This window comes from Stegostoma tigrinum, chromosome 14, assembly GCF_030684315.1.
Source record: "Stegostoma tigrinum isolate sSteTig4 chromosome 14, sSteTig4.hap1, whole genome shotgun sequence".
Lineage (NCBI taxonomy): Eukaryota > Metazoa > Chordata > Chondrichthyes > Orectolobiformes > Stegostomatidae > Stegostoma > Stegostoma tigrinum.
The window spans coordinates 47,570,515-47,594,571 of NC_081367.1; the positions used below are offsets into that span (position 1 = coordinate 47,570,515).

Genomic DNA, 24,057 nt, shown 5'->3' on the forward strand with positions numbered 1-24,057 from the left:
TTCACTAAATTTAGATGGTCGCATTTGCCAGCTTCTGGCGCTCAGCCCTCTAAACCCTTATTTACGCACCTATCCTGATGCCTTTGAAATGTGCTAATTGGGTCAACCTTCTCCCCTTCTCCTGTAGTATACTTCGTACACGCACCACCCTCTGCTTGAAACTTATGCCCCTCCAGGTTCCTTTTAATTCTTTTGCCTCTCACCTTAAATCTATGCCCTCTAGCTTTGGACTCCCCTACCCTGGGAAAAAGACCTTGGCTATTCACCCTAACCATGCCGCTCATGATTTTCTAAATCTCCGTGAAAGGTCACCCCTCAGTCTCTGATGCTCTTGGGAAACAATGGCCCTAGTCGGTTCAGCTTCTTCCTATAACTCAAATAGTCTATCTTGGTAACATCTTTGTAAATCTTTTCTGCACCTTTTTAAGTTTTACAAAATCTTTTCTATGGCTGATGGAGGAATGGAGAATAGAAAGTGAAGGACAGAGCATGGAGGGTGGTAAATGGGTGAAGGAGAGTGGTGTGGGCAGGAATGGGTAAACTGAAGGAGATGGGGAATGGGGTATGGAATAGGTGAAGAGGAGAGTTGTAGGACTATGGGGACCAAATAGACTTTCAGATCTAATTAAGGAAAATAAAAGGGACAGTGGCAGCAAAACTACCTCAACAATAAAATGGTAGTGGTTGGCATTGCAGCATATACATCATACATAGCAGCACCGAATAGTTATTCCATTCCAAAACGTTTCAGTGTACCTCTGGTGAGGGAAAGCACAGAGGAGGTAGTAAAAGAATGAAGACTCATTCAGAAACAGTAATATGTTGGTACATAGGAACACTATCGAAAAGAAATAAGCCTCAGACTTAAAACATGTTTCAGTTGCTCTTTGATGCAATTATTTAGAATTTAATTTATCATTTGAATATAAAGTACTTACTTGTTCTCAAAAGTAACAGCAAGTGAATCTTCAAATACATCTTTTACGAATGCCTAAAACAAAAATAAATAACTAGAATTTACAATTAGTACAGTGCTTAGGACATAATAAATATATACAGAAATAAAGATCAACTTTACTGCCCGTGTGACTGCAGTGGTAGATTCAAATGAGGTGGTATTCCTTAGAATTGTGAAGTCAATTCTATTATATCATTCTTATTGCATTTAATACTCTACATTAATCACAAGTCTAAACTCTGTTAAAGCCATACTATATCAGGGTATCTATTCACAATATATATTAATGACTTGAATGGAGGAACTACATGTATTACAGCAAACTTGCAATTAAATATACCAATGGGGCCCAGGAGCGTACCAGTTGATTATCGGAGCCACTACTTTGATGTAAAAACACATTCAAGTAATAGTCTGGGGCATACACATTGTTATACTTTATTTATGCTGTAAATAAAGTCACCTAAATAATGCAACTTCACTTTAAATAAAAAACAACTTACTGGCTGGGAGCTTTCTTCCTTGCAACCTCAACAGACTACTCAGACATTGCAGAGATCACAATAATCCAGCAAGTTTCAGGTATGCAATTTTTATCTGTTTACTTTGTGTGCCTGTTAAAACAAAGTTTGCTGTATCTCCAAGTCTGCAGACAAAGCTGGATGGGAGGGAGAACTAGGAGGATGATGCTGCAATGCTTCACTCTGACTTGGGTAAGTTGTACAAGTGGGCAAATGCATGGCCGATGAAGTATAATGTGGGCACGTATGAAGTTATCCACTTCAGCAGCAAAAAAAACAAAACGTAGGATTGGGAAAGAGGGAGGTACAATGAGATCAGGCACTTTTGCGCACAAATCACTGAAAATAAGCATGTCACACAGCAGGGGTTAAAGGTGGCAAACAGTATGGTGGGCTTCACAGTGAAAGGATTAGAGTACAGGAGCAGAATGCTGTGCTACAATTGTACAGGGAATTTGTAAGACCATACCTGAAGCGCTGTGTTACAGTTTTGGCCTCTGAGGCCAGATGTTCTGGCTATGGAGTGTGTGCAATGAAAGTTTAACAGACCGATTTCTGAATTGATGTACAGAGAGAGACTGGATTCATTAGGTCTATATTCACTGGACTTTAGAAGCATGATAGGGGAGAAAACTAACAGAACATTATAGATTTCTATGAGGACTAGACATGGCAAACACAGTAGAGGATGTTCCCATGACAGGCGAGTCCAGAACCAGATCCCAGTCTAAGGATATGGAGTTGGCCAGTGAAAACTAAGATCATTTCACCCCTTGAGAGTGGTAAATCTGTGAAATTCTCAACCACAGAAAGCAGTTGAGGACAAAGCCTCGAATATTCTCAAGGTGGTTGATATAGATCTTGGGACAAATGAACCAAAGGGCATGGGGAGAAAGCAAAAACAGGGTACTGATTTGAATAGTCAGCCATGATCATATTGAATTGCAAAGCCGGCTCAAAATAAAAGGACCAAATAGCCTTCACCTGTTCCTCTGTTCTGTTTCTATAAATGAGGCAGCTAAATGTACCTGGACAATAGCTGCAAAAAAAAAACAGAAGAATGCCAACAGCAAGTTTGGACTTGAGTTTATACCACAAATTTTGATATCTGATATGGAGATGGCTAACAGTGCACTCTACTTCAGAAATACTAATACAAATTTTCTACTCACCAGACATTCATTATGCCAACTTAAAAAGGAATTTCACATGGGGTTCCTACAAAATCCCTACTGTGGCATACGGAGAAGGAACTGCCCAGGAAATCGAATTGTTTGCTGGAAAATTCCACTGTGCTTTGAACCCTCCGAATTAAACGGGAGACTTCGATGAAATGAAGGCAAATAATTACTCAGGGGTTACCAAGTTACACTATTTAATAGTCCAACTCCTGAGTAATTATTTAATTGATCCCAGATTTGCCTGTCAAACCCCTAACTACAACTGCCAAGACCTTGAACTCAACATAACAGTCCTGTCATTCGACCTTTCTCTCTGGTGGGCCCAACATCCAGGAACCCTGCCATACCAGACCAGACCTCACATTTAAGCTAGGCCCAACAAGCAACCTGCCCACTCAACCCAATTTCACCCACCACTCTCAACCTACCCTTAACATTGCAGCAGTGATCTTGGCCCTTGCACCCTTCTGGAAAAGGCAGGGAGACAGGAGGAAGGTCTGTCAGGAGGGAAAAGGAGAAAACAAAGACAAGCAAGACATGGCTGGGCAGAGCGAAACCAAGAGTCAAGGCCAGAAGCAAGGTCAGAGTTTGACAAGGTAGACTGCACCAAACCTGGACATGGCGGAGACGCCTGGCTGGGAGGTATGACACTTGGTCCGTAGTCAAAATAAAGGGGGTGCGTGGCTGGGTATAACGCAGTGTAGTACTGGATATTGAATTGCGATGGAAACACCAAAGCACACAATGAGTACATAAAAACAAAAGCTGGCTATGAAAGAATAAGTATTAAACCCAAATAATGTATCAAATACAACATTAAATGATATCTATCTGTCCAGGTAGAAAGTTGTTTCATTGCAATTCTATGGAGTTTTTGGTGATACCACACCTGGAGTAGTGTGTAGCTTTGTTGTTCTTCTCCAAGGTAAAATGTATTTGCTTTAGAAACAGTACAAAAAAAACCAACGAAGGAATTGGCTGATGAAGCAGTATGAAATAAACTGGTCCTTTAATCACTCGTGTTAAAAACGAATGAGGTGTTTCCATTCAAACATTCAAAAATTCTTACAAGGATCAACACAGGGTAACTGGAAGGATGTTTCCCCTGATCTAGGGGGATGAGGTCTAGAACCAGAGCAGAGCACTGGCCACTTAGATCCGAAGAGAAGAGGAGTTTCTTCATTTAGAGACTGGTGCATCTTTGAAATTCTCTGCCCCAGTGTGTTATGGATGCTCAATCATTCAGTCATGAATATACTCAATGCAACAAATTTCTATCAAAAGAAAAGGAAATAATGAAGCAAAATGGTGGTCTGGTAGCAGAACAACTATTATCTCAGTGACTGTGGGAAGCAGGCTCAACAACTAAATGGCAGAATCCTGTGGCTAGTTACTTTTGCATATGTTCTTCAAGTACAAGTGCCTCTGTTCAGCAATCTCCCATCATCCCTCAAAACCAAGCACCAACGCATCTTGTTTTCAAGCTATCACCAGCCTAGAAAAAAGGCTCTCCCTTTCCACCCAATCTAACCCTCAGATTATTTTATATGTCTCAATTACGTCACCTCTCAACCTTCTTCTCTCTAATGAAAACAGCCTCAAGTCCCACAGCCTTTCCTCATAAGACCTTCCCTCCATACCAGACAACATTCTAGTAAATCTCCTCAGCACACTTTCCAAAGCTTCCACATCCTTCTTGTAATGCGGTGACCAGAACTGTACGCAATACTCCAAGTGCGGCCGCACCAGAGTTTTGTACAGCTTCACCATAACCTCTTGGTTCCGGAACTCGATCCCTCTTTTAATAAAAGCTAAAACACTGTATGCCTTCTTAACAGCCCTGTCAACTTGGGTGGCAACTTTCAAGGATCTGTGTACATGGACACTGAGATCTCTCTGCTCATCTACACTGCTAAGAATCTTACCATTAGCCTAGTACTTTGTCTTCCAGTTACTCCTACCAAAGTGCATCACCTCACACTTGTCTGCATTAAACTCCATTTGCCACCTCTCAGCCCAGCTCTGCAGCTTATGTATGGTCTCTCTGTAACCTACAGCATCTTTTGTCACTATCCACAACTCCACCGACCTTCGTGTCGTCTGCAAATTTACTAACCCATCCTTCTACGCCCTCATCCAGGTCATTTATAAAAATGACAAACAGCAGTGGACCCAACACCGACCCTTGCGGTACACCACTAGTAACTGCTCTCCAGGATGAACATTTCCCATCAACTACCACCCTCTGTCCTCTTTCAGCAAGCCAATTTCCAATCCAAACTGCTACATCTCCCACAATTCCATTCCTCCGCATTTTGTACAATAGCCTATTGTGGGGAACCTTATCGAACACCTTGCTGAAATCCATATACACCACATCAACCGGTTTACTCTCATCTACCTGTTTGCTCACCTTCTCAAAGAACTCAATAAGGTTTGTGAGGCATGACCTTCCCTTCACAAAACCATGCTGACTATCCCTAATCAATTTATTCTTTTCTAGATGATTATAAATCCTATCCCTTATAACCTTTCCCAAAACTTTACCAACTGTGGTAAGGCTCACTGGTCTATAATTACCAGGGTTGTCTCTACTCCCCTTCTTGAACAGGGGAACCACATTTGCTATCCTCCAGTCATGTGGCACTATCCCTGTAGACAATGACAAGTTAAAGATCAATGCCAAAGGCTCGGCAATCTCCTCCCTGGCTTCCCAGAGGTACCTAGGATAAATCCCATCCGGCCCAGGGGACTTATCTATCTTCACCCTCTGTAGGAGTTCTAATACCTCTTCCTTGTGAACCTCAATCCCACTTAGTCTAGTAGCCTGTATCTCAGTATTCTCCTCGACAACACTGTCGTTTTCTAGAGTGAATACTGTTGAAAAATATTCATTTAGCACTTCCCCTATCTCATCTAACTCCACACACAACGTACCACTAGTATCCTTGATTGGGCCTGATCTTACTTTCATCATTCTTTTATTCCTTAAATACCTATAGAAAGCCTTAGGGTTTACCCTGATCCGATCCACCACCAAATTCTCATGTGTCCTCCTGCCTCTTCTGAGCTCTCTCTTTAGGTCTTTCCTGGCTACCTTGTAGCGCTCAAGTGCCCTAACTGAGCCTTCACATCTCATCCTAACATAAGCCTTCTTCTTCCTCTTGACCAGAGATTCCACCTCCTTCGTAAACCACGGCTCCTGCACTCTACAGCTTCCTCCCTGCTTGACAGGTACATACTTATCTAGGACACACAGGAGCTTTTCCTTGAATAAACTCCACATTTCTAATGTGCCCGTCCCCTGCAGTTTCCTTCCCCATCCTATGCTCCCTAAATCTTGCCTAATCTCATCGTAATTGCCTTTCCCCCAGCTATAACTCTTGCCCAGTGGTCTACACCTATCCCTTTCCATCACTAAAGTAAACATAACAGAATTGTGATCGCTTTCACCAAAGTGCTCACCTACTTCCAAATCTAACACCTGGCCAGGCTCATTACCCAGTACCAAATCTAATGTGGCTTCGCCCCTTGTTGACCTGTCTACATACTGTGCCAGGAAGCCCTTCTGCACACACTGGACAAAAACTGACCCATCTATCGTACTCGAACTATAGCGTTCCCAGTCAAGATTTGGAAAGTTGAAGTCCCCTATGACAACTACCCTGTCTCTCTCACTCCTATCAAGAATCATTTTTGCTATCCTTTCCTCTACATCTCTGGAACTATTCAGAGGCCTATAGAAAACCCCAAACAGGGTGACCTCTCCTTTCCTGTTTCTAACCTTAGCCCATACTACCTCAGTTGACGAGTCCCCAAACATCCTTTCTGCAACTGTAATACTGTCCTTGACCAACAATGCCACACCTCCGCCCCTTTTACCATCTTCTCTGTTCTTACTAAAACATCTGAATCCCGGAACCTGCAACAACCATTCTTGTCCCTGCTCTATCCATGTCTCCGAAATGGCCACAACATCGAAGTCCCAGGTACTAACCCATGCTGCAAGTTCACCCACCTTATTCCGGACGCTCCTGGCATTGAAGTAGACACACTTCAATCTAACTTCTTGCTTGCCTGTGCCATCTTGCTTCCCTGAAACTTTATTTCGGACCACCCTACTCTCAACCTTTTCTATACTCCAACTACAATTTTGGTGCCCATACCCCTGCCGAATTAGTTTAAACCCATCCAAATAGCCTTAGCGAATTTCCCCCCAGGATATCGGTACCCCTCTGGTTCAGGTGAAGACCATCTTGCTTGTAGAGGTCCCACCTACCCCAGAAAGAGCCTCAATTATCCAAGAATCCAAAACCCTCCCTCCTGCACCATCCCTGTAGCCACGTGTTCAACTCCTCTCTCTCCCTAGCACGTGGCACGGGCAACAAACTAGAGACAGTAACTCTGTTCGTCCTAGCTCTCAGCTTCCATCCTAGCTCCCTGAATTTCTGCCTTAAATCCCCGTCTCTCTTCCTACCTATGTCATTGGTACCAATGTGGACCACGATTTGGGGCTGCTCCCCCTCCCCCTGAAGGATCCCAAAAGCACGATCAGAGACATCGCGCTCCCTGGCACCTGGGAGGCAACTCACCAACCGTGAGCCTCTCTCGTCCCCACAGAACCTCCTATCTGTCCCCCTAACTAATGCTCTGCTCCTCTTCCCCCTTCCTTTCTGAGCAGCAGGGACAGACTCTGTGCCAGAGAACTGTGCCCCCCTGCTTTCCCGTGCTAAGTCCCCCCCCCCAACAGTATCCAAAAGGGTACATTTTGTTGAGGGGAATGGCCACAGGGGATCCCTGCACTGCCTGCCGGTTCCCTTTCCATCCCCTGACCGCAACCCATCTGCCTTTTTCCTGTACTTGAGGAGTGACTACCTCCCTGTAACTCCTCTCAATAACCCCCTCTGCCTCCCGAATGATCCGAAGTTCATCCAGCTCCAGCTTCAGTTCCCTAACGCAGTTTTCAAGGAGCTGGAGTTGGGTGCGCTTCCCGCAGATGTAGTCAGCAGGGACACTAGTGGTGACCCTTAACTCCCACATTCTGCAGGAGGAACATTCAACTGCCCTGACCTCCGTTCCCATTATTTTAAATTCCCAAGACTTAAAAAATAAAGGATAAAAAATAAACTTGTTACCTTACCAATCAGGCACACAGAACCTTTTTTTTGGGTCGAGTAGGAGGATAGGTGGGAGACACTACCTGGGTAGTGTTTTGGGTAACGCACCCACACAAATATATTACCTCACTCACCAGTACCATGTCGGCTCCTGCTCAGCGTACCTCCGCCTATTCACGAGGTAAGCTTTTTAAAGATTCAAAAACCGTGACTCACCGGCTTCCCGACAGGCTCCTGCTCGCGCTGCTGCTGCAACCAGAAATGGAAGGCACCGGCACTGGCACTCAAGGTAAGCTTTTTATCACCCTCAAAACATAATCACCCTCATAAACTAATGCAGTCTGTTTCTGGAGACCCATGGTGTTGTTAGGAATGAATAGCCTGTGTTTGCATTCATTGTGAACTGCAACAGGTACAGAACCCTGCAATCAGCAACATACATCTCTTCTTCTGACCCCTATACCAGAGGGAAGATCACTGAAACAACTGAAGATAGCTAGACCTCGACCATAGGACACTGAGGAACTTTGGCAGCCATGTCATGGGGTTCAAATGATTGGCATCTAAGAACCACAGCCATCTCCCTTTGTGCTCAGTGAGATTCCAATTGGAGAAGGCGGCTCATCATGATTTCTACTAACTTTAGCACTACTGGGGCTTCTTGATGCCATGTTTACTCCAACGCTGCCTTGATGTTAATGGCAGTCACTCTCATGAACAAATACAAACTGAAGAAAAAAACCTCAGTAGATCTGGCAGGATCTACAGCAAGAAATCAGTGTCAAAGTTTTGGGTCCAGTGACCCTTCTCCACAACAAGCCATTCTTACCTGTGTTTAGCTGTTTTAACTTGTGTATGGGGCAACATTGTATTATAGAAATGAGACCTGGAGCACAGTCGTCCTAGCAGAATCCAAATTGAATCGTCACTGAGCAGCACAAGGTGGTGTTACTACACAGCACTTTCAAATCACTCCTTTCATCCCTTTGCTGATATTTAAGGTAAAATGTTAGAAAAGTAATTGACTGGATTGAATACATCTTGCTTTTGGTGGATAGGACATAACTGGAGTCTTAGGCCCACAGGAGATTTTCTTACACTTCCAACCAGGCAATGTTCCATCTTCTGTTCCTCAAGATGGAAACAGAGTAAGTCTCATTTACCTTCCATGAAATTGCTGATTAAGTTCAATGTTTTACTTAGTAGGATGGCCTACTGTTTATTGTCGCTAACTTCTTAGTTATCTGTAAACAATGAAGTTTGCTCTGGAACGAAAATACCCTCTCAGCAAACAAACACTCAGATAGACTGAAGACAGGAAGTTCCTCCATTTCCATATCAACGTAGCCTGCTCTGGGCTAACCTATAAATAAATTACTCATTTTCAATCTTATGCAGTACATGAATTTTACCAATTTTTTAAAAACTAATTTAGCTCCAGTTCCCATCACACAAAACCTCTTTGCAAAGTATTTTTGAACTTAGCTCAGCAGATATGACCTCTTCTACTAAGTCTACTTGCCCTTTCTTATTGATTTTTTTTAACATACACCTAAAATTTATATTACGAAAACTAAATTTATTCTAAAAAATGCAGACAGAGCTGAAGAATTACTGTTCTCAGAGGGAGCAAACTTATGGAATACTTTATCATAAAGGGTTGCCAAGTCTGGATCTTAAGTATATTCCGAAAGATGAGACAGATTTTTAAACACTAATGGAATGAAGGTTTCTATACAAAAAGAAAGTGGAGCACAAGATTATCAAATTAGGTATGATCTCACTAAATGACACAGCAGACACAATGGGCTGAGTGGTTCACTCCTGCTCCAACGTTTTGTGGTTTGATGGTTTTAATTCTGGAAAAAAGTGTGAACGTAAAACCTTAGAATGTTGTGACGATAGTATATCTTTAAGAGGTATATTTTGTCCTTCTTTTTGAGGGGAGGTTTCTATTGAAAACCCACAAAACGTAAGCAGCTGTGAGGCTTTGGGGTCTTTGCCTTTTAAAAAGCTGGGACAATAGACACAGCCTGAACGGAAGGGCCAAAGACTTTTAAGTTTTAGTTTTTCGGTAGGAGCAGTCGTTTGGGTGTCGAAGAAGATTTGGAAGTTCCAGTACATCTCTCCACACTACTCTCACACTTTCTGGCTTTCCTCCTGGACTAGAGAACTGCCTGAGAGACAATACATTTTTCAGAACTTGCCTTTTGGCTAAAGGATGTTCACTGGATATTACCATATTGGAACAGTTACTGTTTGGTAGCAAAATAATCTAGTACTCTATTAAGTTTTCCAGTTAAGTTGTTATTCTAATTTCTTCTTGCTGTATTTTGACTATTGTGTATGAGTAATGTGCATTACGCTTCAAATCTTTAGTATGACCAATTAAGTTGTATCCGGAATGAAATGCTTTGCACTTGCATTTAAAGAAAGAAAAATGTCAGGCTAGATCCTATCTTTTAAATGTAATGTATTTTGAGGGTGGTTCAGTCTGGTCCATAACAATGCCAAGACAAGACTGTTAGCTTCTTTCCTAATAGAGTTAGTAATTGCCTGAAGCTGGCATAGCACAAGCATTTCCTGCTACCCATTCAGCCCAACCCTAGACGTTGTCCAGGTGTTATCACGTGATCAGCTTCTTTTTAATGATGGCTCTGCAAGTGGCCCAATTTAAGTGCCCATCCCTAATTAGTTTTCACCATTTAAACCAATGCATTTCAACTAGCATAGGTATATTCACAGCTTTGTTAAATAGGGAGTTCTAGGAATGTGATTGGGAAACAAGGAAGGAACAAAATAAAGGTTATGTAATTGGAGAAAATATTGAAGGTGGTAGTGCTCCGATCCAGAGATAGTTGCCCTTCTAGGTGGTAGCAGTAATAGGTTTGAAAAGGTGTTATGAAATGAACCTCAGAATTATTGTAGTTTTCTTTGATTTCTGGGACAGTGTTGTCAATAAAAAAGTCAGTGGTGGAGGGAGTGAATGTTCAAGATGGTGAATGGAGTGTTGATCAATCAGGCTGATTTGTGGAGTTAGAGAGAAGACATTGATGAAACAGTTGAAAGTGGTTAAGGCTAGGTCAAAAGAACTCATTTAACAATGTTGTAGGGCTGAGATGATGATCGAGTTGGAAACCATCACCGTCTTCTACCAAAAAATCTACAGACATCGGAAATGCTGTGGTTGGTTCGCTTGCCAAGCTGGTCCGTCATTTGGCAGACATTTTGTTATTCTGCTGGGTATCATCATCAGTGCAGCCTCTGACGAAGCGCTGTTGTGTTTTTCCATCTGGTGTTTAAACTCTGGGGTCCATTTGATTTGCTTTCCTTCACAGTGGTGTATATATCGGGTCTAGTTCTGTGTTTGTTAGTGGCTTTCTTGGTGGAGAACTGGCCTCTAGGAATTCCTGTGCTTGTCTCTGTTTGGCCAGTCCTAGGATCCTGGTTTTGTCCCAATCCAAGCACAGCATCCACAACCCGAGCTACAAATCTACTCAAGAACATCGGAGATTTTATTTCTATCCTTGCTGATTTTAGTTTTACCACAGCTCTATAATGGCACACTTTATTAGAATGTTGCCTCGATATAAAGAGCTCTGTTTCATCACACTTCAATTTTGATTTATGCGCAAGCTGGGTTGAGGCTGCAATGTCTGGAGACAAGTGGTCATGGTGGAACAAAGTAAGCAGAGGCTTTTGGAGTTTATACAACTTCATTGCAATGCGCTGGATCCTTTCCATGACTTGGTTGACAATTAGGAATATTTATCAGTGACAGTAAGTGGCTGCAGCAGGTTTGTTCTGCCTTGATGGACAGAATACACCTGGACAATTTCTCATTGTTTCGTTACTTTTTTGCTGTTGTTCAACAGTTTTGCTTTCAGCATAGCCATTTTTATAACTGCAAGAGCACTACCCAGAGTGCTCGAACCTTCGCTATTTGACATCTCAGCAATGAATTGAAATAGCTGAGGTCAACATTTATGATGGAGCAAACATAAGGATCCAAGCAGAAAGGAAGGAACATCCACTTTTTAAGTTCTGGCTGACTGGCTTAGGCACTTTTGCTCAAAGATGCTGCGGGCTCTGATATGATCCAAGCTGATGGGTATTCCTTTTTTGCTCCCCCCACCCCTTTATTCATTCACAGGATGAGGGAGTCACTGGCTTTTGCCCAAACTTAATTGACAGAGGGCAGTTGAGAGTCAACCACATTGCTGTGGGTTTAGAGTCACATCTAGGCCAGAACCGGTAATGACGGCAGTTTCCTTCCCTAAAGGACATTAGTGAAGCAGATGGGTTTTCCCAACAATCAACAATAGATTCACAATCATTAGATTCTTAATTCCAGATATTCATTGATTTCAAATTCACCATCTGCCACGGCGGGATTCGAACTCAGGTCCCCGGAAAATTATCTGGGTCTCTGAATTAACAGGCCAGCAATAATACCACTAGGCCGTCACATCCCCTTAACGTCAGATTTCAAAGATCACATTTAATATTTTTTCAATTGGTTAACTCAGTGGTTAGTCGCCGAGAGATATTCACACTGCACTGCAGACATTCTTTAACAGAACATTAAATTTAATGCACATGAAAAAATTACAAGCTATATGGGAAGACAAGAAGGTCTCAGCACAAACAAAATTAAGTTGAAAACATGGTTTAATGTATTTACTTCTACTTCAGAGATTCTCTACTGCACCTACATGCTTTCTTGGAAGTGTGCTTAGGTCATAATTCCAGATTGATTTTAACCTTTCAACAAAAAAAAAACAACCTTTCACACAACTGATCCACTTTTTGTTTGCTCAATCCTGCTCTCATCTAAAGACAAGTATAATGTAATACCCTCCATTCACATGGATACACTTAGTCCTACAACACAAGAAGTTGATACCATCTAGCACAAAAGCTGCCCACTTGACTGGGGCCCTAACCACAACGTTCATTCTCTTCAATACCCACACATAACAAAAACAACGTATACCATCTACACGCCATACTGCAGTAACTCAGCAAGGTTCCTTTGAAAGCACCTTCCAGGCCTACAACTTGAACTATCACAGCAAATACACAGAAACATTGCCAACTGCAAAGCTTCCCCTAAGTCACTCACCATCCTAACTTGAAACAAAAATCACCCGTCCTTCATTGTCTGTGGGTCCTGCAACTCTTGTCCTACCGGTACTGAAAGGGTGCCTTCACCAAATAAATATAATGGTTCAAGTTGACAGCTCACCACACCTTTTCCAATTCAGGATGGGCACTATCATGATCCCAGCTGATTTTCCAGAATCCGCAATTAAACCCAGCTTCATAGATTATACATCTAATATTTGGCAAGCTAATCAATCTACAGGAGGGCAACAAATGCTGTCCCAATCAGCAATATCCACATTGTGGATAATTTAAAAAACCCCATCGGTACATTGCCCAGGCCTACTACAATGCAGCTCTGGTCAGACATAAATACGGGACGGGACGGGACGGAAAGACGAAGAAAAAGGGGAAGGAATTTTAACACGCACGTGTGATGACAGATAGGATGTCAATGGAACAGCAAGGAGTCCAGTAACAACCACGACTAGGCTGTAGCATTACTACATTGGGTAACATGTTAAAAATTTGTTCTTCAATACATCAGGAATAACTTATAATAAATTAATACTTAAATCAGAATCTGGCCAACTTTAAAATTACATCTAGTTGCTGATAGTTAATATTTTCAGAATATATGTTTTCAAAGCAACAAAATCTTGTAAGATTTCACTACTGCCAAAACTGACACTAGTTCATTAAGAACAAAATCAGTGCTCCACACTGTACAAGGCAAACAATTGTCTTAGCCGTAGAAAAATCAACCTATAAATTAAATTGAAAAGAACCACATCTCAACAAATTAGGGATTGTAAAGCTTCTTTAACATTCAGTAAAAGACAACAAAAACAAGGCATGTTCAAGATGATAAAATGTGAGGCTGGATGAACACAGCAGGCCCAGCAGCATCTCAGGAGCACAAAAGCTGACATTTCGGGCCTAGACCCTTCATCAGAGAGGGGGATGGGGTGAGGGTTCTGGAATAAATAGGGAGAGAGGGGGAGGCGGACCGAAGATGGAGAGAAAAGAAGATAGGTGGAGAGAGTATAGGTGGGGAGGTAATAGGTCAGTCCAGGGAAGAAGGACAGGTCAAGGAGGTGGGATGAGGTTAGTAGGTCGGAGATGGAGGTGCGAGGAAGGGATGGGGGAGAGGAAGAGGGGTTAGGAAGACGGAGACAGGTTGGACTGGTTTTGGGATGCAGTGGATGGAGGGGAAGAGTTGGGCTGGTTGTGTGGTGCAGTGGGGGGGGGGGGGAGGGGGGGAACGAACTGGGCTGGTTTTGGGATGCGGTGGGGGAAGTGGAGATTTTGAAGCTGGTGAAGTCCACATCGATACCATTGGGCTGCAGGGTTCCCAAGCAGAATATGAGTTGCTGTTCCTGCAACCTTTGGGTGGCATCATTGTGGCACTGCAGGAGGCCCATGATGGACATGTCATCTAAAGAATGGGAGGGGGAGTGGAAATGGTTTGCGACTGGGAGGTGCAGTTGTTTATTGCGAACCGAGCGGAGGTGTTCTGCAAAGCGGTCCCCAAGCCTCCGCCTGGTTTCCCCAATGTAGAGGTAGCCACACCAGGTACAGTGGATGCAGTGTACCACATTGGCAGATGTGCAGGTGAACCTCTGCTTAATGTGGAAAGTCATCTTGGGGCCTGGGATAGGGGTGAGGGAGGTGGTGTGGGGGCAAGTGTAGCATTTCCTGCGGTTGCAGGTGAAAAGGTGCCGGGTGTGGTGGGATACTGGAGCTGCAATTAACACACTTTTTTTTAACATGAGACTTTGTATTAGATAAACCAAATAATGATTTGGGTGAATGTTCCACAGTCACAAATGTATCCCAATTGCTGGAGATACCAATAGATTCTAAACAGTGCACAAGATAGTGCGACCAGCAGCCACTGAAACAGCACAATCAGCAGTGCCAACGGTTCCCGAAGTAGCACAATAGAACATGGGGCCGGACGCTTCCAAAGCTGCGCACAAAACAGAGAGGACAGCAGCTTCCAAAAACAGCCATGACGTGAAGGCGCTGGTGATGGACTGGACAGAACAAAGTCTGAAGTCAAATGACAGCAGGTTATAGTCCAACAGTTCTGAGGAAGGGTCCCTGGACCCAAAATATTAACTTCCATTTTTTTTTTCCCCCCTTCACAAATGCTGCCAGACCTGCCAAGTTTTTCCAGCAACAGGTTTGTTTGAAATCATAAGCACCCCTTCATCAGATGAAGTAAAAGCGAAGCACGTAGACACAGAATTTATAGACAGAGAGATCAAAAGATTATACAATGGTGAGTGGAGTGTCGAATAAGAAGTCTCTGCAAGTGATCGAAAGTGGTAGACGGTGTGAGTAAACTGTCAACAGCTGAATAACAAGCGAAGGGATGGCCTATAATCCAATTGAGGCAGACAGAGATTTACAAAACATTACAAATAAGATAGTGCAGGTGACAAACCCAAATGACTGGAACAACACGACAGGTAGTTCTTTGAGAAGGTGACCAAACAGGTAGATGAGAGTAAACCGGTTGATGTGGCATATGTGGATTTCAGCAAGGTGTTCGATAAGGTTCCCCACAATAGGCTATTGTACAAAATGTGGAGGAATGGAATTTTGAGAGATGTAGCAGTTTGGATCGGAAACTGGCTTGCTGAAAGAAGACAGAGGGTGGTAGTTGATGGGAAATGTTCATCCTGGAGAGCAGTTACTAGTGGTGTACCGCAAGGGTCGGTGTTGGGTCCACTGCTGTTTGTCATTTTTATAAATGACCTGGATGAGGGCGTAGAAGGATGGGTTAGTAAATTTGCAGACGACACGAAGGTCGGTGGAGTTGTGGATAGTGACAAAAGATGCTGTAGGTTACAGAGAGACCATACATAAGCTGCAGAGCTGGGCTGAGAGGTGGCAAATGGAGTTTAATGAGGACAAGTGTGAGGTGATGCACTTTGGAAGGAGTAACCGGAAGGCAAAGTACAGGGCTAATGGTAAGATTCTTAGCAGTGTAGATGAGCAGAGAGATCTCGGTGTCCATGTACACAGATCCTTGAAAGTTGCCACCCAGGTTGACAGGGCTATTAAGAAGGCATACAGCGTTTTAGCTTTTATTAATAGAGGGATCGAGTTCCGGAACCAAGAGGTTATGCTGCAGCTGTACAAAACTCTGGTGCGGCCGCACTTGGAGTATTGCGTACTGTAATGGTCACTGCATTATAAGAAGGGTGTGGAAGCTTTGGAAAGGGTGCAGAGGAGATTTACTGGGATCTTGCCTGGAATGGAGGGAAGGTCTTACGAGGAAAGGCTGAGGGACTTGAGGCTGTTTTCGTTAGAGAGAAGGTGGTTGAGAGGTGACCTAATTGAGACATAAAATAATCTGAGGGTTAGATTGGGTGGAAAGGGAGAGCCTTTTTCCTAGGATGGCGATGGCGACCACGAGGGGCCATAGCTTTAAATTGAGGGGTGAAAGATATAGGACAGATGTCAGAGGTAGTTTCTTTCCTGAGAGAGTAGTAAGGGAATGGAATGCTTTGCCTGGAACGGTAGTAGATTTGCCAACTTTAAGTACATTTAAGTCATCATTGGACAAGCGTATGGACGTACTTGGAATAGCATCGGTTAGATGGGCTTCAGATCACTATGACAGGTCAGCCCAACATCGAGGGCCGAAGGGCCTGTACTGTGCCGTAATGTTCTACGTATAACAGTCATAAACCAAGGGTCTAACAAAGTAATGAGTAACGTAAAACTGTACAAACTAATTAGCCATCGTAAATTATCAAGGTGGTGGCATCAAACAGGACAGCGAGGAAGATTTTACAGATACAGAAGTGTGATAGTGCGACATGATCATGGTTGAGGCCATCTTCATGGGTATCAGTTTCTACTCTGCATATTTGCGTTGCTGTGTACCTCAAAGACCACCTTGGAGGTCGCTTACCCGAAGATGAGGCGCTGTTTGTTCTTGACGGCTAAAGTGTTCCCTGACTGAGAGTACAGTGTCCACTCATCTGTTGTCGTAGCATCTGCTCGAGAAGGCTGCAGCCCTAGACGCAGCACATATGATCAAGATGTGTTAAATGCCTGGTTCATCAGCCACGCTCATAAGATAGTGCAGAACCCAGGCACAACGTAATGTCATTCATCCTCTCAAGACCAATCGCAATAGTGTCAAACATGCAGACAAAGGGGGTGCCATCATCATGCAGAACAGAACAGACTATTTGTTTCTTTGCAGTATTGACCACTGAACAACCAGGAACACTCCAGACAACTACATGTCGATCTAACCAAAGAACACACCTATCAACTCAACACACTGATCAGGACCTTCAGAGTATTCTATGCATTCTCATCCCACACAGGAGACTTCTACTGCCTTCTGAAGTTACACAATGCTAACACATCTGGACATCCCATCATATCAGGCATCGGGACTGTCTATGGAGAACCTCTCTCATTATGTCTAAGTTGTCTTGAAATCCATTGTACAAGGAACCCCCAGCTTCTGTCGTGACACTATAGACCTCTTACAGAAAATCAGCACCCACGGAGCAGTCAAATCAGGAACATTCTTTGTCACAATGGACACTTTGGCATTCTACATCAGTATTCCCCAGGACTACAGCATTGCTCTAACAACCCTCAGTACTCAATAGCAACAACTGCCAAATTTCCAGATACCATCCTGCAACTCATCCACTTCATCCTTGACTACACCGTCTTCACCTTTGACAACCAGTTCTTACCAGACACAGGGAAGAGCCATGGGGGACCAAATGTTCACCCCAATATGCCAACATTTTCACACACAAGTTCAAGCAAGAGTTTGCTGCGCAAGACCTTTGACCAATGCTATACTGCAGATACATAGATGGCATTTTCTTCCTTTGGACTCATGGTGAGGAATCAATGAAAGGACTATAGCAATACCAAAAAGTTTCATCCCACCAGACTTAACACTGATTCTGGAGAATAGTCCGTCTCCACCGAGGAAGGACACCTCATTACCTCATTCTACTACAGGCCCATGATAATCTCACTATGCTACACTTCTCTAGCTTCCACTCTAAACACATTAAAAAAGCCGTCCTGTTTGGACAAGTCTTGCACACATGTAGGAGCAGCTGAGATGAGGAGGAAACGACAGACTCAAAGATTTTGAAGGATGCCCTCATAAGAATGGGATACAATGCTCAACTCATCAATTACCAGTTGACATGCCACTGCATATAAGTCACAACAACCACATCAGAAGATGGGCACAAGGTATGACCAACAGATTATCCTTCTTCGTCCAGTACTTTCTCAGAGTAGAGAGACTACACCATGTTGTTCACGGCCTTCACCATGTCATCAATGATGAAAATCTCACCAAGATTATCCCTATGCCTCCACTTCTCACCTTCAAAATAACTGCCAAACCTTAGACTATAATTTGCAGCAAATCACCCAGCCTTCAGGGCAACACTGGCCACAACACCACAAAACCCTGTCGCATGGGAACATCACTTGTCACATTGACAGCAGATACTCATGTGACTGAGCCAATATTGTGTTTCAATATGCTGCAGTAAGGATGCCCCAAGTTATGGTATATTGGCGAGACCGTGCAAACGCTACCACAATGGATGAATGGACACTGCGCCACAATCGCAGACAGGGATGTTCCCTCCCAGTCAGGGAGCATTTCAGTGAAGGACATTCAGCCTCCAATCTTCAGGTAAACATCCTCCAAGGTGGCCTTTGAGATACACAATAACGCAGAATCGCCAAGCAGGAACTGATAGCCAAGTTCTGCACTCATGAAGACAGCCTCCACTGTGATCTTGGGTTCATGTCATACTACATGTGACCCCACCATACTGTTCTGTATCAGTAAAATCTTTCTTACTGTCCTGTTTTGATATCATCACCTTGATAGGTTGTTACGATCTTTCTACCTTAATTAGTTTGTATAGTTTTGGATTACTTATTACTTTGGTTAGACCCTTAGCATGCAACTCATACCTCTCATGTTATTCCAGTCATTTGCAATGTCTCCAGCACCATCCTATTTTTAATTGTTTGTCCTCTGTGCCTCATTTATTTGGATTAGAGCTCATCCTTTGGCTCATTATTCAGCTGTTGACAGTTTACTCACACCATCTGACACTTTTGTTCACTTGCAGACTTCTTATTCGACACTCTACTCATACCACTTGTATGATCTTTTGATCTCTCTGCCTATAAATTCTGTGTGCTTCTTTCTCAACAGGCCTGACTAAGGGACTATGCTCTGAAAGCTTGATTTCAAATAAACCTGTTGGGCTATAACTTGGTATCATGTGACTTCTGACTTTTACCAAAACAGCCACTACCATACGCAAGACCAGCAGCTTCTGAACCAGCAAGAGAGGATGGGATCGGGATCAGGATCAGGGGCTTCTGAAACTGCACAAGTGCCAGCAGCTTCTGAAACAATGCAACAGAGATCAAACAGCAGCACCATAAAGTGAAGAGTGCACCTATATGCGAAGGGTGGCAGCAGCACTGGGAGAGACAAAACTGACAACATAGATCCCCTTCAACTTATTTCTAGTTATCAGAGCAGAACTGTGACATCACAGGAAAATAAGTAGGTGATTGTTGGGTAATTTCTGCCACATCTCTTGGTTGACCAAAAGTTTTAAGTAGAAAGTTATTAATTGCTTTCTGCCATAATAAGTTAACTTTTAAAATATTTAGTGTCCAAATGAAGTAAAATTGAACAGATGAGCTGTAAAACGTTGGCTGAGCAGCAATGCGAGAGGAAGAGGAACTGGTGGATTCTGGTGTGATGCAGGTATGGGAATCCAGAATTTAGTTTTGATATAGCATCAGCCAGTGCTCTTGTGCAACAGCTACCATAGTTGAGGGCTCAGACTGGAGGGTGGGGAGCAAGTTGACCGCAGCACCATGGTCCAGAGTGGGGCATGTGCACACGTGAACACAGTTTAGTAATATGGATCGTTTTCTGTTACAGGAATAGATACTGTTCTCTGCACCAACAAGTCCTGCTTCAAGGTATTTCCTGAGCTACACACAAACAGAATGGAAGCGGAAGGATCTATTTGTCATGGCCCATGTGGGTGATAAGAACACAGGTACGACTAGGGATTACAAGCATTTCTGCAAGTAAATTAAAAAGCAGAACCACAAAAGGTTAGAGCTGCATTACTACCTGAGCCATATGCCATTTGGCACAAGATAAATAAGATCAGAGTCAAAGCCGTGGCTCAAAGAATGGATGGAAGAAATGGGTTCCACTTCATGGGGCACTTCCCAGTGCTGGGCAAAGTCAGTAGTTCTGTTGGAACAGGTTTTGTTTGAACTGTGCTGGGACTAGTGAACTGTAGTGCCAGGGACCTGATTCAATTCTGACCTTGGGAGATTGCCTGAGTGGGGTTTGTCCACTCTGACTGAATCTGCATGGGTTTTCTCTGGGTGCTTCAGTGCTCACAGTCCGAAGCTGTGCCGATGAGGTAGATTAGCCGTGGTAAATAGTAGCCATGTTACAGAGCATGCACGCACGTGGCCCGGATGCTCTTCGTAGGTTTGGTGCAGACCTGATGCAACAAATGGTCTATTTCTGCACTGGAGGGATTCTATGACACAACACAGGGGTTTAAAATAATTAGCTGATGAGTGTGGGTTCAACTGAGCAGAGATTATACCCAAAGTAATAACGGTTGAAAAAGACGTTATCTGAATGCATGCAACTTTTGCGAACAAGACAGATGAGTTGATGGCACAAACAGAAATAAATAAGACTTGATAATTATTAGGAAGATGCACTCAAAGAGTGACCAAGACTGGAACTCCCCTCCAAGCCTCCTACCCCTTACCTTAAAATTTAAGCATCCTGGTCATTTTTACCTTGATGGAGGAATCACAGTCATCTTCCTGTCTACCTTATCCTTGATCCTCCATTTTACACATCTCAGCCATGACCACCCTCAGTTTCCTGGACTCAAAAAAGAAAACAACCCCAGTTTATACACAATCACTTAACCAAAATTCTCCAGCCCAGGTAATATCTTGGTAAATGTTCTCAACACCATTTCCACCGCTATCACATCCCTTTTACAATCCACAATACTTTTGGTCGAACCAAATTTTATATAATTCCAGTACAACCTCCCTGTTTCTTAACTGCTATGCCTTTGCAGATAACAGGCAAGTATCCCATATGCTGTCTTATCTACCTTAAGGAACTGGTGTCCATGCAAACCAAGTGCACATCCTCAGTGCTTCCCAGGGCCCAACTATTGATCATGCATTGCATGTCCTTGTTTGTCCTGCCCAATTGTATCACCACACACTTCTCTGAAGTGAATTATATTTGTTACCTGACCATCCCATCAGAATCCTCCTACAAATCCAAGTTTATCCTCCTATTTACCACATCAGCAATTTTTGTATCATCCTCGAACTTAGTGATGAACCCTCCAAATTCAAAATCCTATATATGTGAAACGAACAGCAAAAAAACCCAACAATGACCCTGTGGGACCTGAATGGACATGTTGCATGTTTTTAAATTAATTCCTGCCCTACAAAAGCAGATTAATTCTGTCCTGCAGAACTGCTTCCAATAATTTCCCCACCACTGGAGATTAAACCAACCAACTGTAAGTTCTTGGTCTATCCCTTACTCCCTTGTCCCAACATTAGATATCCTCCTAGTCTCTGCTACCTCTCCTGTGCCACAGTGGAATTGAAGATTATTGCCAGCGCCATGCTATTTCTTCTTTTGCCTCACAACAGCTGAGATACATATCATCCAGCCCTGGGGGTTTATATAGTTTTCAGCCTACCAGACCACTCAGGTCCTCCTATCTGTCGCCTCTGGAGGATTCTTTAATTGTACCAGTCCTTCTTTCTGATTGTTTTTTTAAGTACATCATTCCTCTCAATACTGAACACCACCAAAAGTATTCATTTAGAAGCCTACCTCAATCCTCCAGTTCCACATACAAATTACGACTGTGATCCTTAAATGGTACTCTTACCCTGAATTCATTGACAAAATAACTTATTTTCTTTATGGTGCCTGTGACTTTATTTTCATGTTCCTTTTTGTTCCCCCTTGCACATTCAGCACTCCTACAGGGCTTCTGCTGTTTTAACGTTCTGGTATCTCCTATAGACCTCCCTTTTTCTTTTTATGCAATCTTGTATTTCCCCTCGGCATCCAGGGGTCAGTCAATGCATTGGTCCCACCCTTTATCTTTAGTGGAAGATGTTGGCCCTGTATGTTCCCTATTTCCTTTTTGACTGTGTCTCCCCGCTTTGACACCGATTTACCTAAAAAGTATCTGCTTTCAGTATGGCCAAATCATATCTGGTCCTACTCAAATTTTAAAAAAGTGGCCTTCCCACTGCTTAGAAGTTTGATTTTAGGCCCATCTTGTCTTTCCCCCTAACAATCTTGAATCGAAGATACACTGTTTGTAAAATGCTCCACCCACTGATACTTAAATTATATCATGAAGTGAGTGATTGAAGTCCAGGACTGCAACTTCTTTTGTGGCGATTTCTACATACTGACTTAAAAAGCTCTCCTAGGTGCATTTTAAGAATTTCATTCCCCTAAACCTTTCACACTATCACCATCTCAGTTAATGTTGGGAAAACTGGCATCTCCTATCACTATGTTAATTAGTTTAGCAGCCTTCAGAAATCTGTCTATATATCTGCTCTATTTGCGACTATTAGGGGGCCTATATTGCAATCCTGACAATACAATTGTTTTAAACTAGCAATGGAGACAGTACAGAAGAGATTACTTTGAGATGAAAGGTGAACTTATCAGGAATAGCTGACCAGGTGAGGTATTTATTCATTACAGTTTAGAAGAACGAGGCATGATTTTAGGATTATAAAGTCTAAGAGCAGAAGGAGGCTGCTGACCTGATAATCCTCTACTCCATTTTCTGTTTGTTCCTTATAACCTTTGATTCTCTAACTATTTAAGTATACTCAAGGTCGAAATTTTTAAAGATCCAGCCTCAATAGCCCTCTGTCGTGAAGAATTCCACAGATTCACCAACCACTGAGAAGAAATTTTCTCATTTGATTTAAAATGTGCAATCGCTTATTCTGAGATTATGCCCTCCGGTCTTAAGACTCTCCCACAAGAGAGGAAAAACAACTCCATCACATCAATGTTGTAGTCATCCAAGAATCTTGTATTTTTCAATAAGTTGATCTCATTTTTCTAAATTCCAATGGAATACAGGCCTAACATACTCAACATTTCCTCAGACCCAGTATCAGCTTAGTGAACCTTCTCTGAACTGCTTCCAATGCCAGTATATTTGTCCATAGAAAAGGGACACAACATTGTTCAGTTTTCTGGCTGTGGTCCGAATAGTGCCTTTGTACAGTAATAGTCTATTCTACTATGCTATTTCCTTTGTTTCAAAGGCCAATATTCCATTTGCTTTCCTGTTAACTGCTGAAGATGGACGCTAGCTTTCTGTTATTCATGGTTGAGAACTCCCAGATCCCTGTTCTGCAGAACATTATCCATCTCCACTGTTCTTCCCATCAGAGAACAGAGCATTACATTTCACCACAAGATATTCCATTTGCTCAATTTTTGCCCACTCATGTAACTTGTTTACATTCATCTGAAGGCTCTGTTATTGTCACCTTCCCACCTATTCTTGTCATCTGCAAACTTTACAATAGTGATTCACTTTTCTCATCCAAGTCACGAAAGTACACTGTAAGCAACTGTGGCCCCAGCACGGTGATCCCTATGGCCTCACACAAGTGATCATCCTAAAAATGTCCCCTTTATCTTAACTGTCTTCCATCAGTTAACCACTCCTCCATCCATGCCAATATATTATGGCAACATCACAGATTTTATCTAATGCGGTAGCCTAATGTTTGGTATCTTAAACACCTTCTGAAAATCCAGATATAATATCACTGCTTCCCCTTTAGCTATGCTGCTTGTTAAATTCCTTAAATTCTTAAAGGAAGTGTCATGCCTGAACTGCCTCTGCTTGACCATATTATGTATTTCTAAATGCTCTGCTAGTAAATCTTTCATAATATTATTGAAAGATACAAGACTCTGAAGACACAGTAGGAACTGCAGAAGCTTTCCTGCTCCTATGATGCTGCTTGGCCTGCTGTGTTCATCAAGC

At 42.9% G+C, this 24,057-nt stretch overlaps 1 protein-coding gene across 4 annotated transcripts in view; it reads right to left on the minus strand.

Annotated features, from left to right (window-relative positions):
• The window catches only part of fxr1 (FMR1 autosomal homolog 1), a 100,595-nt gene that overhangs the window by 74,309 nt on the left and 2,229 nt on the right, over nucleotides 1–24,057 (minus strand). For all 4 annotated transcript variants that reach the window (XM_048541565.2, XM_059651120.1, XM_059651119.1 and 1 more), the window contains exon 2: nucleotides 939–991. In XM_048541565.2, coding sequence (XP_048397522.1) covers nucleotides 939–991 — 53 coding nt within the window. The remainder of the gene's footprint in view (nucleotides 1–938; nucleotides 992–24,057) is intronic.